The sequence below is a fragment of the Pieris brassicae genome, chromosome 10, assembly GCF_905147105.1.
Source record: "Pieris brassicae chromosome 10, ilPieBrab1.1, whole genome shotgun sequence".
In the NCBI taxonomy this organism is placed as follows: Eukaryota; Metazoa; Arthropoda; class Insecta; order Lepidoptera; family Pieridae; genus Pieris; species Pieris brassicae.
Genome location: NC_059674.1, coordinates 16,772,802 through 16,786,697, shown reverse-complemented (window position 1 = coordinate 16,786,697; position 13,896 = coordinate 16,772,802). Strand labels below are relative to the sequence as shown.

At 35.1% G+C, this 13,896-nt stretch overlaps 1 protein-coding gene across 7 annotated transcripts in view; it reads right to left on the bottom strand.

The window, feature by feature from the left end:
- Positions 1 to 509: 509 nt before the first annotated feature.
- LOC123715708 (E3 ubiquitin-protein ligase Nedd-4) overlaps positions 510 to 13,896 on the bottom strand; it is a 28,444-nt gene continuing 15,057 nt past the window's right edge. For all 7 annotated transcript variants that reach the window (XM_045670944.1, XM_045670950.1, XM_045670946.1 and 4 more), the window contains 10 exons: positions 13,025 to 13,123; positions 12,473 to 12,601; positions 10,970 to 11,094; positions 9,853 to 9,994; positions 9,168 to 9,377; positions 8,456 to 8,562; positions 7,544 to 7,677; positions 7,000 to 7,228; positions 6,197 to 6,366; positions 510 to 4,839 (listed from right to left, as the gene is read on the bottom strand). In XM_045670944.1, the coding sequence (XP_045526900.1) occupies positions 4,737 to 4,839; positions 6,197 to 6,366; positions 7,000 to 7,228; positions 7,544 to 7,677; positions 8,456 to 8,562; positions 9,168 to 9,377; positions 9,853 to 9,994; positions 10,970 to 11,094; positions 12,473 to 12,601; positions 13,025 to 13,123 (1,448 nt within the window). In that variant the 3' untranslated portion in view covers positions 510 to 4,736. The remainder of the gene's footprint in view (positions 4,840 to 6,196; positions 6,367 to 6,999; positions 7,229 to 7,543; positions 7,678 to 8,455; positions 8,563 to 9,167; positions 9,378 to 9,852; positions 9,995 to 10,969; positions 11,095 to 12,472; positions 12,602 to 13,024; positions 13,124 to 13,896) is intronic.

Below are 13,896 nucleotides of genomic sequence, written 5' to 3'. Positions count from 1 at the left end.
TTTTGAATTAATAAACCTAGTGTAGTGAATAAAAGTGCAAGTGCGGTATTTCAGACACATGAACAGAGTGTCTAAACATTATAGGACAGAACCTTAGTGTTAACTAACGTTATGTTAACTAACGAACCCTTGAATGGCGTAGGAATGTTAATAAAGCATATTTTTAAGTCAACGGGAATAAACATCTGTCGAAGTAGACATAGGGAGAAATTGGCTATGCTAAAAATGTTTCGAAAAATCTGGAACTGTTTAGGAAAAATATATTTTTTATATGGCAATCAAGGTTTACAATAATTTACCAAAATCATTAAAAGATCTTTCGACTATATTTTTTACAAATCGGCTTAAGATACTACTTTTGAAAAAAAATTATTACTCACTAAATGATTATATAAATAATTTAAGAATTGGCTGATACTCATAATATGAAGTGAAAAATACTACTATATTATTTTGTACCAAATTCTTGCAATAAATAAAAAACAAGATTGTATAATCGATAACTTTTATTTTCGTGAATCTTTCAACATCAATGTTATATTTACACAATTTATATATCTTAGAATTTATAATTGAAAACTCATCTAGCAGTAATTGATTGTTGTTCTAACTTAAAATAATATACAAAATATTCACTCGTATCGCTATACAACGTTTTATCCGTTAAAAATCTATACAGTAACCGTTTCTACAAAGGACAGTACGGATGTCTTTGGACTTGCAAAACTAGGAAATTATTAATCCTGACGTTTAAGGAACTTGGATAATGGACGGATTATTGAGGAATGGAATTAATTATGTGATAAAATCATTACGGTACCAAGACATTGGACAATGGACAATTTATTTATTAGCTCGATTCTATTATGTAATAGTTTTCAATTCAAAATTGTAATTTATGTTAAAAAAACTTATAGTATTTTATCATTATTTCGATTTCTGTATATTTTTCATCATTTTAAACAAGGAAAATAACGTATGTTGACCAAACTACAATTTATTACTTCCATTGCAAAACAATTATTTATCTAAAAGTTTTGGATATATGAACCCGAATTCATAAAAAAAATCATATTTAGATTTTAAAATACCTTTAAGGTTACTGCAATGTCACAGTCCGTTTGTGTACCAAATATTGCTTAAAAGGGCTCCTAGACGGGCCATATTTTCACGAAATGTATAGCTACAAGCGTGTGGCTAGTAGCAACTATGCAATATTTCTAGTATGGCCGAGATATATTTCAAATATTTTTTGTATGTCCTATGAATGTTTAGAGTCCCAGCCGTATGACAATATTTTGCAATCGAAAATACTGCAATATTTCTCAGCCATATTATTGCCACCTCGCTTTACGGTCTAATTGCGTCCCTTTTTCATGCTACGTGATAATAGAAATAGCTTTTCTCAAGTTAGTATCTTTTCTTTGTAGCATTGGTCCAATCTGAATGCGTTCAAAGTCACTCTATGACATTCGTGTTAAGTTTTGAAATAATTGTTCATCGAGTCTTATTTCCAGACTAAAAATATCGAATTTGAAATCGCCTATTGAAATAAGGTCGGATCCACATGTTTCTTAGTTTTTGCGTATGAGTTCTGCTGCAACGCGTATGAGTGTGCCCGCCATTGCAGTCATAGGTACTAGCCAAGCCATATATGTCGACTGTGTAAGGACAAAATAATGCCACATGTGTTTTTTGTAATTTCGGGATATACTCGGCAATTATATAGCCAAATATTTCATTAAAAGTGTAGACCGTATAGAGGCCCCTCTAGAAAGCCAATATTAATACAGATTACGCGTTCCAATATACAATCAAACACTGCAGTACCAAAATTCAGCGATGTTTTTCTATATGAATAATCATAAAATAAAACGTTATATAACAATACGAGTGTAATCGACGTCCATCAATAGTTTCGGTTGGAAAATGTGAAAATTGGATTTTGACATCCTGACGTGGCACTCAATAAGCAATGGTTACATTTGATTCGTCCATTTCATGGTTAACTAGCAATTTTACTTACAACTATATTTATATACAAAAGTATGGAGCCCACTGTAACACTTTCATTACTATTACGTCAAATCTAGAAACTTCTGTCAAGGGCTTCAGACTATAATTTTAAAGCAATTTTGCTATCGAACATTTATTATGACATCAGGTATTTAAAACATCATATTTCACCTTCCAATCATGTCCCCAATCAGGGGCTTAATAGAAACCCGCATGCCTTACGGGTTTGTATGGGATTCTACAGCCGTCTTACAATTGTAGATGAGACGAATTGAGCCGGAAAGACTTGGGGCAAGGTGAAATATGAGGCTCAAGACGGAACACGATGGAGACGCACTGTGGACGCTCTCTGTCCCATCTAGGTTTTAGGACATTGGGTCATATTTCACTTTATTACTCGAAGTTTCATCCATGGGCGGATCTAGCAGCAGAGCGAAAATCGTGAATTATTTTAGCTTAGTTCTAGCTTTGATTGTGACGCAAACGTTAGATCCGCTCTTAGATAGACCAAAGTACTACAAATACGACAAAAAAAAAACCTCGCCACACGTACGTCATTAAAAATTCTGCTCATAATACCTACCTTTTCTCTCATCTATCGATGTCGATAACAAAGATATTTCAAAACAATTATTTAATTCGACGTAAAAAGCAGTCCTTACAACACAAATGTTCGACGGATTTGTAACGATACAATATGTTACGAGTGAGTGTTATTGACGGGACCGGTTCCAGCTGAAAGCCTAGTCAGTTTAAAGCTTTGGAAATGCCTTGACAAGAGACTTAATCACGTGTTCGTACAGATTCAATAGGCGATAATGAAAAACGAAAAAAATCGTGTCGTGTGAAAATACTTCCATCCACCGTCTGATCCCATCACAAATTGTTTTCACACCTGTGTGCCCCTGTGCCTGTCACAGTATTTAAGTCTAGGTATATGCAAAGGCGGTCTAAATTTAGAAGTCTTAGGCACTTATATTGCAAATCTATTCGACAATTTCAGAGAATTTAATTGACGATCACGATAAGTTTTACTAAAGAAAAGCAAAATTTAACCGTATTCTTGAAAGTTAAAGTTCATATTCCTAGCGACTAAAGTGCGTCAAATACGTACATATCACGTCCACGGACTCGTTTCGCATATGGGCGGTATGGAACCTATTAATATTTTATAAATTGTAATAACGCTGATAAGATTCAAGAATCACGCCACTGGGCTATTAGAAAGAACTATATAAACGTGAAAAGGACTAACGTTATTCTTTACGAGAAATTTAGGGTCGGTTCACACATAACGGGGGACGGAAAAACCCTCGACCGATCCTCCGTGATATGTGAACCGACCCTTATAACAAGAAACCTGAACCAGTGGGCTTGCGAAACCATTTCTATAAGACAAAGTAAAAAGGCTATTCTAGATCTCTCTATATTTTGCTTTTGCAGAAAGGCCACTTAAATATAATTAAAGGCTACAGCAAACAAAGCTACTTTGAGTAGCTCCTACATTTCTGACATTCGTATATAAGGTTGTCAAACGGTTATAATACATAACTTAAAAATAATTTAGTCTAACAGTACCACGTACGTACCAAAAATATAATATGAACTTTATGATTTTCTTAGTTTAACTTAAAGTTATGCAGATTAAGTTTAAGCCGAAATTGACTAGAAAATTTGGACGAGTGAGCAGGATTCGAACCTTGTAACACCACTGCGCATACGTCGAAATTTTTCTTTACAATGGACCCATGAAGCACCAGTAAAATATGCCGCAAAACAATTAAAATGAGCAATACTTAACACACGGTACATTACGACTAATGTATCGCGTATACGGCGTAACTTAAGTTTAAAATACCTAGTCTGCATGTAATTAAAATGCTTAAGTTTAATGTGAATGTATTTAAGGAAAATAGAATAACACTACAGAGGTGTGAACAAACTAGGACCACCCAAAAGTATATCTATCTCTTTCGGTATACTCATGTGAGAGCAGGACGACAATAGTTAAAATTTTAGAATCGTATAAAAAATCGACTTTATGTGTGTATCAAATCTTTAACGGATAATTTTCTTTTGCAATTAGGCATAAATTGGCAAATCAATGAATTTTCTTGTTTGCAATTCATATAATTGCGTATATTTAGAACTTATGCGCGAGAACATACAGCCGTCCTTTTCTCATTAGTACCATAGGAACAGGATGGAAACATTTTTGGTGTAGACGAAGTTTGTAAACAAATTGCGTCGCGAGCGAGTTTCTGACACTATTATAATGTATGGCATTAAGAATTAAGATAATTTATTATTGGTTTAAAATATAAATTATATAAGTATATAGTTCCTGAAAACATTACTGAGGGTCTAAATAAATATATTTTTTCTGCATGTATAACAAAAGTCTATTAACGCGATTATTTTTCGGCTTGTATACGAAAACGTAATATTTTCATAAGCATCAGACCTTCGCTCACGAACTTATAAATATTGCAAATCGACTTTAAGAAAGAGACTAGCGCTATCTCTGTCACGCACAAAATTTTGCAGTAAATTATTTTATTTAAAAGCGTATTAATTAAAAAATTAGTTTGAATAATACCTTCAAACATTCTGTCATAACTAAGCCACTTCGAAAGACCAATGTGCAATATTTATCGTATTCCTATCTACATAAGGCGTATAATGTAATATCACCGAATATACGAAATTGAAAAGAGCCATCAGTCGACTCCCGCAAACCCTTGCGAGCCTTCAATTGCCTTGATCAGCTTCTCCCGTAACTGCTGATAGGTCTCATATGGCGGCAGATCGATTCTGTTAAAACTGAAAAAAAAAATCTAGTTAGAAAAACAAAAACATACTGTAGAATAGCGTTGATCCTACGACTTTTTTTTCGTGCTTAACAAAAAATTTTAGTATATTTATTGTGTTTTTATCAAACTTATCATATATTTTAGAAAAGTTGTTACAACCTAACATATACCGTAGATATAGTATGATGTGGTAAATAAATAAACTTAAATAAATAAACGTTCAAAAGAGGCTTAGCGATGAGTGACTGCCGTATGTAAAAAAATGGGTATATCTGTATCACGTACGCGACCGTGTACGTAATACGTGTACGTATTTTTCCAACAGACGATAATTAAAACTTCAACAAACGTAGTAGGTTTTCCGAGACAAAAGTTATATTAATTGTTCATCTCGATACGCAGCAAAATAACTTCAAAATGGTGGAGCTGCCCCGTCAACTGCGCGTGATGCGTCACTGTTTCCGCCTATCATAATGACTTTTTTGAACCTTTAGCTATCCAATGGTTAAAATTTGGATGTAGAGGACAGATTCGAAACTAACTCCCAGCTGTATCGCCCGATTTTGATATTATTAGGTTTTTTACATTGCCCCCTACTGTAGCAAATGTAGGAGTCGATTAATAGTTCGTGTTACTCTTAAACAGTTTTTAAATACCATCAAATTATCAGACCTCCTCGGAACTCAGCACCAACAGAACTTAGTGTGACAGAGAATTATAAAACATACAATTGTAGATATGTAGTTAGGTATAGAAAACTTAAGAAGCACCCCTTGGGCGTATTTTAAACTATACGTTAGCGGGATCGTACATAGTTTGAAACTAATTGTATAGACAATACTCGTGAACCGGTGTTAATTGTGGTGACTGGTCGGATTTGAATTCGTATATGCGATGATTAGTTTTTTCGACTATATATTTGCGTGTTATTCCCATGAGAAGGTAAGTGTGTGCTCCTATTTCACCATGCCAGCTGCTGATTGAGGATAAATCTTTGGTTTTTTAATATTTTTTATTATTAATTTAAGATCCGATACACATGAGATTGCAGCACCTTACAAACATTTTGTAAAACAAAAAACTTGGCGATTAAAAAGAGTGGCGGAGACTATATTCTTCTCTTCCGTTCTACGCCCTTGATTTGAGAACTGGCAGTAAATGTAAGCATTTAGTATTTATTATGTATTTCTTTATTGACGTACATTGTGTTACCTAAATGAAGAATTGATCTAGAATTTGAATACTTTCGAGATGTCAAAAAACTGTAATTACGTATACGCTCTAGTACGTATAATCGCCATTTTCTGTTATCTATTACCTATGTTATTTTCGTTATCTATGTCAGTGTGTGTGTGTATTTCACTTACCACGTATGTGCTCGGGGATAATTCTCGGGCGAGCCCCATTTCTCAATAGTAAATAATTGGGGGCCATTGGAGCCATACAACTCCTTGAATCCGTTCATTGGCACACGAGACGTGCCCGTAACGAATTGGAGGAGGCGCGAGCGCATCTCATTGGAGAATGATAGGACCACCTGCAATATTTTGTAGTTTTAAATGAATGATTTTAAGAATAATTCCAATGCCGTGTTCAACCTATTAGGGAGCGTTCAAGTATTACGTAACGAATTTGGCATTTTTGCACTTTCCAGGACCCTCCACCACATAATGGTAAGTTTTAGGTATAAGGAGTCACTGGGGGTGGTCACGAAACGTTTTACTATTGAATACAGAAAACGTTACGACACGTTTCATGGGGGGGGGGGCAGGAATCTTCAAAAATTGCGTGACGTATTTCAAAAGATGATTATATGTGTTAGAATTTCACGAGGTTTGCATGTTTCTGGGTTATTAATTAAAATATGTCATTTTTTAAAGTGCAATCAGTACAGGTTCCAACTTAGCAGTTTTATCAAGCTCGATTCAGTAGTTCTTGAGTTATATGAATCCACGTCAACGCATTTCTAGAGGACAAAACATTTTACTCGTATTCTTCTGAAATAATTAAACCGATTCATCTTACTTTACCTTAATGTTTACGATCTTTCTGCTTAGACTTGAAAATCATCGTTATATAGCAACCAAAAAAAGAAATCTACAAAACATATTTTTAATTTTAAACAATACAAACGCCAAAATCTCGGGGGTAGAATCTAAAAAAAACTTACCCTCCAAAACCACTGCACGACCAGATGGTTCGCATGATAATCTCCCTTATACAGGGTGTTAGCACGCCAATCCCTCACATCTATGCGCTGTATACCACAGAGTAACAACTCAAGCTCGTTCTCATCGAAGATCTTGAGTAAAGCCGGTGGCACCAGAGCGCCGAAGCCTTCAAGGAACGCGTTCATTTGCTCCTGAACACGACGCACGAAACGCCATTCGATCACAGATCTATACACAAAAAAATAGGTTCATTCCTTCGTATTATTCATACATTATTCATACACTCACATTTCTAGGAAACTTTCAAAAAAGCTATAAAGCTTTTATAAGTTTAAGGCAGTGTTTGCCGCGCACCACCACTATGTGGAACCAGCTGCACAACATTGTATTTCCGAAGAAATTTCATTTGGGGTCTCCCACAAAAAGGGCCTATCAATTCATCAAAAGCCGGCAACGCACTAGCGATCTCTCTAGTTTTATCCATGCTCGGCGGATTTACCTGCTGCCCGTTTGCCTCCTGCTCTACAAAAAAATCGCACTCACTTGATATATTCATCTTTATTGTCGTTCTCAACTGAAATATTGGCACCGTTTGTCTTCAGCTCTCTCTGGTACGTCTTTCCAAATTGCTCTTCATCCACCGCGAACGTTAAATATAATTCCGAGGGATCGTTATCCTGAAATTGTCATTTTTTTTCAATATTACTCTATATTTTTTTTATTGTAATAAAGTTCACAAAAAGTGCGGATTTACTTTACTTTTTAATTATGGCTAATATAACTGTTGACTTAATTTTCTACAATACTAATGAATTAAACTAAGGTAATATTCATTAACACGTCTTAGTGTTCGGTAATGTTTTGACACTATGTTCGTGTGTCCCAGAGACTATACAACGACGCTAAAGCGAAGACACATATTGTGCAGAAGCTTTACATTGTAAAGATAAGACAAACAATTAAAGTGGAATTTCAACGTTTTAGGGAATTAGACGTTAAATCGAGTGACCTTATAACGACTGTACGCTGTATTAACTATAAAAAAATAACAATATAGAATGCGGTTTATGTATTACATTTAGGTAATTTGTTCATTTCATTTGGGAATTATGAAGCGTGGTAAAGTGAAACAAAAGACGATCGCACTCTTCGCTTTATTGTTATTGGTCGACTGTAACTGTATCGCGTACCAGCGTACACGCGTACCAGCGTACACGCGTACACGCGTACACGCGTGCGAAACCCCTATTCAATTATGTTTTTTTAATAGGAAAATAAAGCAGCCGTCCGAGCTTGACACATGTCGATTTTTGTGTCACACATGGGATTATCACGCAGATAAAAAAATTGCGTTAAGGTGAATGTACGACCCTATTGCTGAGAGACACACACACAAGCCAATACTGCTGGTCTAATAAATGATAAAGCATGTGAAAAAGTAGAATGTCTTTTTACCCGTATCCACATAAGCGAGTTATAGTACTCCAAGTCAACAGACTCCATGTCTTGAAGATCAATGGGTTTGCTCAGCATCATCTTGTAGAATGGACGGATAAAGAACGCTGTAAATATTTCATTGAAAAATTAATACACTTAAAACGTAATTACAAATTGGTTTAAAATTTTACGGTTGATACGATATCTCTGTTTCTTCCTGTCTCTCTTCTTTCTTTCTTTCGCTTTTCTTTCGAATGTATTAGAGGATTATCAAAACCGTTTTTCATAACCAGTGGCTCCAATTAGTTTAAAAAAACTCTTATATAGTATTGTCTTTTGTTAACATAGCTTTTACACATTAAGAAAACACTTTTTAAACAATCCGCGAAAATAGAGGACACCGTGAGTCATTTCTGCAAAAACCCGTCATCTTTTAGTCGATACCAACTCCGGGGAAATAAATACAGATAACACAACTTTCTCCACAGCTGTGATACTTTTGACATTCAACACCTTTTGTCTTCAGTCACCGTGACCACGCACGCTGTGAAGCACGCGAAACGTCGCAAATTTTTAAATGTATGTAAATAATTATAAGTTAATAATAGTAACACATATTACATAGCTTAAATCCGTTTAAAAAGTGTTTTCTTAAAACTTTTATATTTTAAATTTTACCATAAATGATACCGCCCCTATAAAATGTATTACTGTTAAAAAAAAAAGTTACCATCGAGTAGTTTCCCATGGTACACAGCCATACCAGCGACACGACCGATAAATTTAAAATAATTGAGATGCTCCTCATTGCAAACTCCACTGTTGGGGTTTATTTGGAGGGTATAGTTATCCATAGCGGAGTACTCAAATAGACCATAATACGGATTGAACATTTCCTTTGACAACAGGAAGAACCATTCACGAGCCAGACCGCCATAATCTGTGGAATACATGAGTGTTTTTTTATAGTCTTTGAGGAGGTTCTATACCTAACAGTTACGCAAACCTTCTTAATTCTTATTTGCTTATTTTATTTACTTTAAAAAAATATATTTGTATTCATATAAAGAAGATTACTGTGGGACGTAAGTGTTGCCAACATAAGAAAAGCCCTAATATAATAAAAAATATACGACGGTTATTTCTGTGCAATCTATGAAGAGGAATGCCTATAGCAGCTACTATGCAAGTTCTATAGATTTAAAAAAACCTTAGTAACTTGTTGAGTGTTTTTAAATTATCCTCAATACATGTCAATAACAAAATTAATTATTACTAAATCAATTTTTTTCCCCTTACTTAATATAATTTATGTGTATTTGCATGTGTATAAAAATTTGTGATGTCATATTTTCTTGTATAATTTTATACAAACACGTTGTTTTAAAAATATTTTAAATAAATAAATCACTCACCCAAGCCGACTTCAGATTCGAACTCGACCCATAGCTTTGTCTTCAGAAGATCGACTCGACTGACAGAACTAATGATGCGATAGGAGTCCTCCAGAATCGAGTTTCGACGGACTTTTATTTCAAACTTGTTTGGTACGTTACTCTGGAAAAACTAATAAATTACTAATACACAGATACTAGCAACCACGAAACCTTAAAAAATATTCTAGATATTGGTGAAAACCGAACAGAGACCCATTTAGTTCCACGACTGAGCGTTTTTCAAGGCAATTTTTGCCGCGCACCACCGCTATGTGGAACCAGCTGCCCACTGAAGTATTTCCGAACCAATTCGACTTAGGGTCAAGAAAAGAGCGTACAAATTTTTAAAAGGCCGGCAACGAACTCGCGAGCGCCCTCTGGCATTGAGAGTGTCCATGGGCGGCGGTATCACTTAACAGCAGGTGAGCCTCCTGCCCGTTCGGCCCCTATTTTATAAAATATAATAAAAAAAACACCAACCTTGTTTTCATCTACACCAATGTTATAAGGAGATAATATTGTAAGGTTAAACGGAATGAACTGATTTTGAAAATTCTTTTACCAATAAAAGGCCACCTTATTTGTCTATGTTATTGACTATATATTTACCCAAAAATATATAAAGACTTAATAGCACCTGTCCGTCAAAGTGAGTGTGAATGCTGCCTTAAGGATATTTAATTTAGTACAGAAAATTGCTAAAGCTTGCTAAGGCCAACAAAATTCAGCGAAAACATACGTTTAATTTTTATAAAATAAATTTAGTTTCATTAAATTACTGCTAAAGTAACTTGGGCGTGAACCCATCACAAGCATAGATTATGCTGAAAGGATCGAACTACTATTTTATTTATTTATCCGTAAAATACAAGTTAATATCTTAAACGAAACTAGCTAATAAGATTTATAATACACATATTTGATTAGATACTAAAAAATATGAAAAACATTGTAGGTAGTAAAAAAATTAGTATCCGTCTTTCACGTTCCACGTACGTTATACGTGCGTTCCACGTACGTTATACGTGCGTTCTATGTACGTTATATTGTTAAAGCGTGTATTTGTATTCATAGTTAAACGTTAAACAAAACTCACCGGCTTACGCAACTGACTCTTGAGGTATTCGTACTTGCGCTTATAGTCACGAGAGTAAGGCACAGCTGGACCAGCAATGTGGGGATTGGAGAGGCGAGGGTCCTCCCATTGCGTGATGCGGGTGTCTATAATTATTTACCAGATCATATTTAAATGTAGACGATAAATCCTTTGCGGTCAACATAAGATTATTTTTATTGCGTAAATTGTAATGTCTTCCACTACATCAGAAAATTGTTGACAGTGAAATGTTTCAGAAAATCTACCACATATTTATTATTCGTAGGTTTTGTTATTTTTTATGCTAAAACAATGAATAATATTGTTACGAAGACGGGTTGACTAAAATGTTTCTCAACTTATCCACAAGTTAGAGACGTTTTCAGTAGGCTGATATTGTGATCCGATTCAGGAGAGGATATCACATTAGAATATTGTAATTTGCAGTCCTGGTTTTCAGGAGGCGACAGACATGTTCTGAAACTGTCTGACAGGTCTGTTTCAGTAAATGTGTTTTGAGGATTAGTTATACCCTTTGATGAAGGAATATTCTCGAACGAATTTTCTAGATGTTAGACAAGAACGGAATGATACACGAGAGAGAGGGAAGATCGGAACTTTTTGAAGCCAGACTGAACACTAGAACGCCGTACGATAAGGACGGAGCAATGTGCGAAAGAGTACGTACGATCTAAAATTGTGCAATCGCTACTCACTGCCAATACTAGATTATTCCCAGAGATATATAAGCAAGCCGAAACGCAAAGAATAAATTCATTTATAGTATAACACCGAAGTGATAAAGTTGCGAATAGTGAAGACAAGTGATAAGTACTGTGTGAAGTGTCCAAGTGACAATATTTTGTGTGCAATAATTAGTGGAAATCACCGTATGATTTGCGGCTTTTTAGTGTAAACAAGTTCCTCCGTGATTTCTTGCTGTGGTCTCTGGCAGAATGACCAGCGCTGTGGAACAACTCTGCTCCTCAGCATAATGCTGAGCCAGGGCCAATTACAACCACAGCACACACGTATTACACAATTAAACCTTTTTCTTTAAAAAAAATTGTTATCTCTCTATTATTATTATTTATTTATTTATTTTTCTTTTAGAGTATTGTTATTTTGGAGACGATAAAGTCTATTTAGCAATTCCTCGTTAAGATCGGAGGAGCAAGAATCGGCGTAGTCCAGTAAAGGCAGGAGGAGAGATTGCGCCAGTGAGGTTTTGGTACTAAAGGGAAGAAAATTACTAAGACGTCGAAGGATACTGGAGGCACCGTATAATTTTCGGCTAACTTCTTTAACATGCTGCTCCCAGGATAAATTTTGATCAAATAATTTTTAAGTAATAACAAATCAAGATGTTATCTTTATCATTGCTGTTTTGTATCATTCTAGCAATTGTAAGTAACAAGAAAGTAAAAAAAAAAAACCAAATAAAAGTCCCGGCGCCAAAATAAAATTTAACGGTTAGTAGGGGCACAAAAATATTCAACTCACTGTGATCAATAAAGAAGATCCGCCCATCTGTATGTACGCGTTCCTCCCATCCCTCAGGCAGCGGACCTAACTCATCCGCTTCCGCTCCCGCGCTCGCTAACGCTGCGCTTGGCAAATTCGATGCACAACCTGTAAAATATTACGCATTCATTATTTAATATAATCAATTTCGATCGGTTATACTTAAATATAAAAAATAAACCAATGGCGCTAAAACCTTTTTTAGGTCTGGGCCTCAGATTTCTGTATATGTGTCATGATCATTTTTTAATCGAATAAATAGGCAAGTAGGTGATCAGCCGCCTGTGCCTGACGCACGCCGGTGACTTTTTGGGTCTGAGGCAAGCCGGTTTGCTCACGATGTTTTCCTTCATCGTTCGAGCTAATGTTAAATGCGCACATAGAAAGAAAATCCATTGGTGCACACCCGGGGATCGAACCTACGACCTCAGGGATGAGAATCGTACGCTGAAGCCACTAGGCCAACACTGCTCCATACTTAAATACATCTGCAAAAAATTAATTAATTTTTGCTAATATTTTATTAGTTACCTGTCCTAGGATCGACCCAAGTAGTTGTCTTATTATTGTGGTCGATGAAGAACACTCTACCATTTGGAGCACGCTGCATACTCCAGCCTGGAGGGAGACCTGCAATAGAATTTAAAATAAAATAAATCAATCAATCAATCGCGCCACAACCTTTGTAGGTCTGGGCCTTAGGATTTCTGTACCTAAAGATAATATATTAAAAATCAAATAAATCTTTCAAATTCTTCGCGATTTCAACGGATGAAACAGTACTTAACCGGAGCTGGATTTATTCGGTAGTGGGCTGATCAATTTTAAAGTAAGCATTTTTAAGCGCCTACTCATACTTAATCCGCTGTTTTAAAAAAATTTCCCCTTGATAAAAATTTGTAGTATTTTTTTTGATTTTTTGTTAAATTTATATTTACCAAAATTGTCATATATTTTAGATAAAATAACTTTTAACATATACCGTAGATATAGTATGTATGATATGGTATACTTCACTACTACATTGTCGAGTTTTAACGAGACAAACGAACGGCAATTCATTTTTATGTATAAAGATAGATGGGTATCAAATGTCTCACTTAGTTTCAAAAACCGATAAACATCTTAAGTTACAGTTTTTCATCGCAATCGTAAACCCACTATTCCCAATTTTATTTTAGACAAACTCTTGTTCTGAAGCCTTAAAGACAGTTGAGTAGAGCTTTCAAAGCAAAGTGTTTCATTTATTTGAACATCCATCCAACAACTCCCGAACTCACTACAATAATTTTGTATACATACTTTTTTGTACGTGTTAAATGTATTTTTTTTTTTGAAGCTAGTTATTTCAATAGCAATCCCAACGATTGTATACAATTTCTCTAGATCTTTTAATATACATA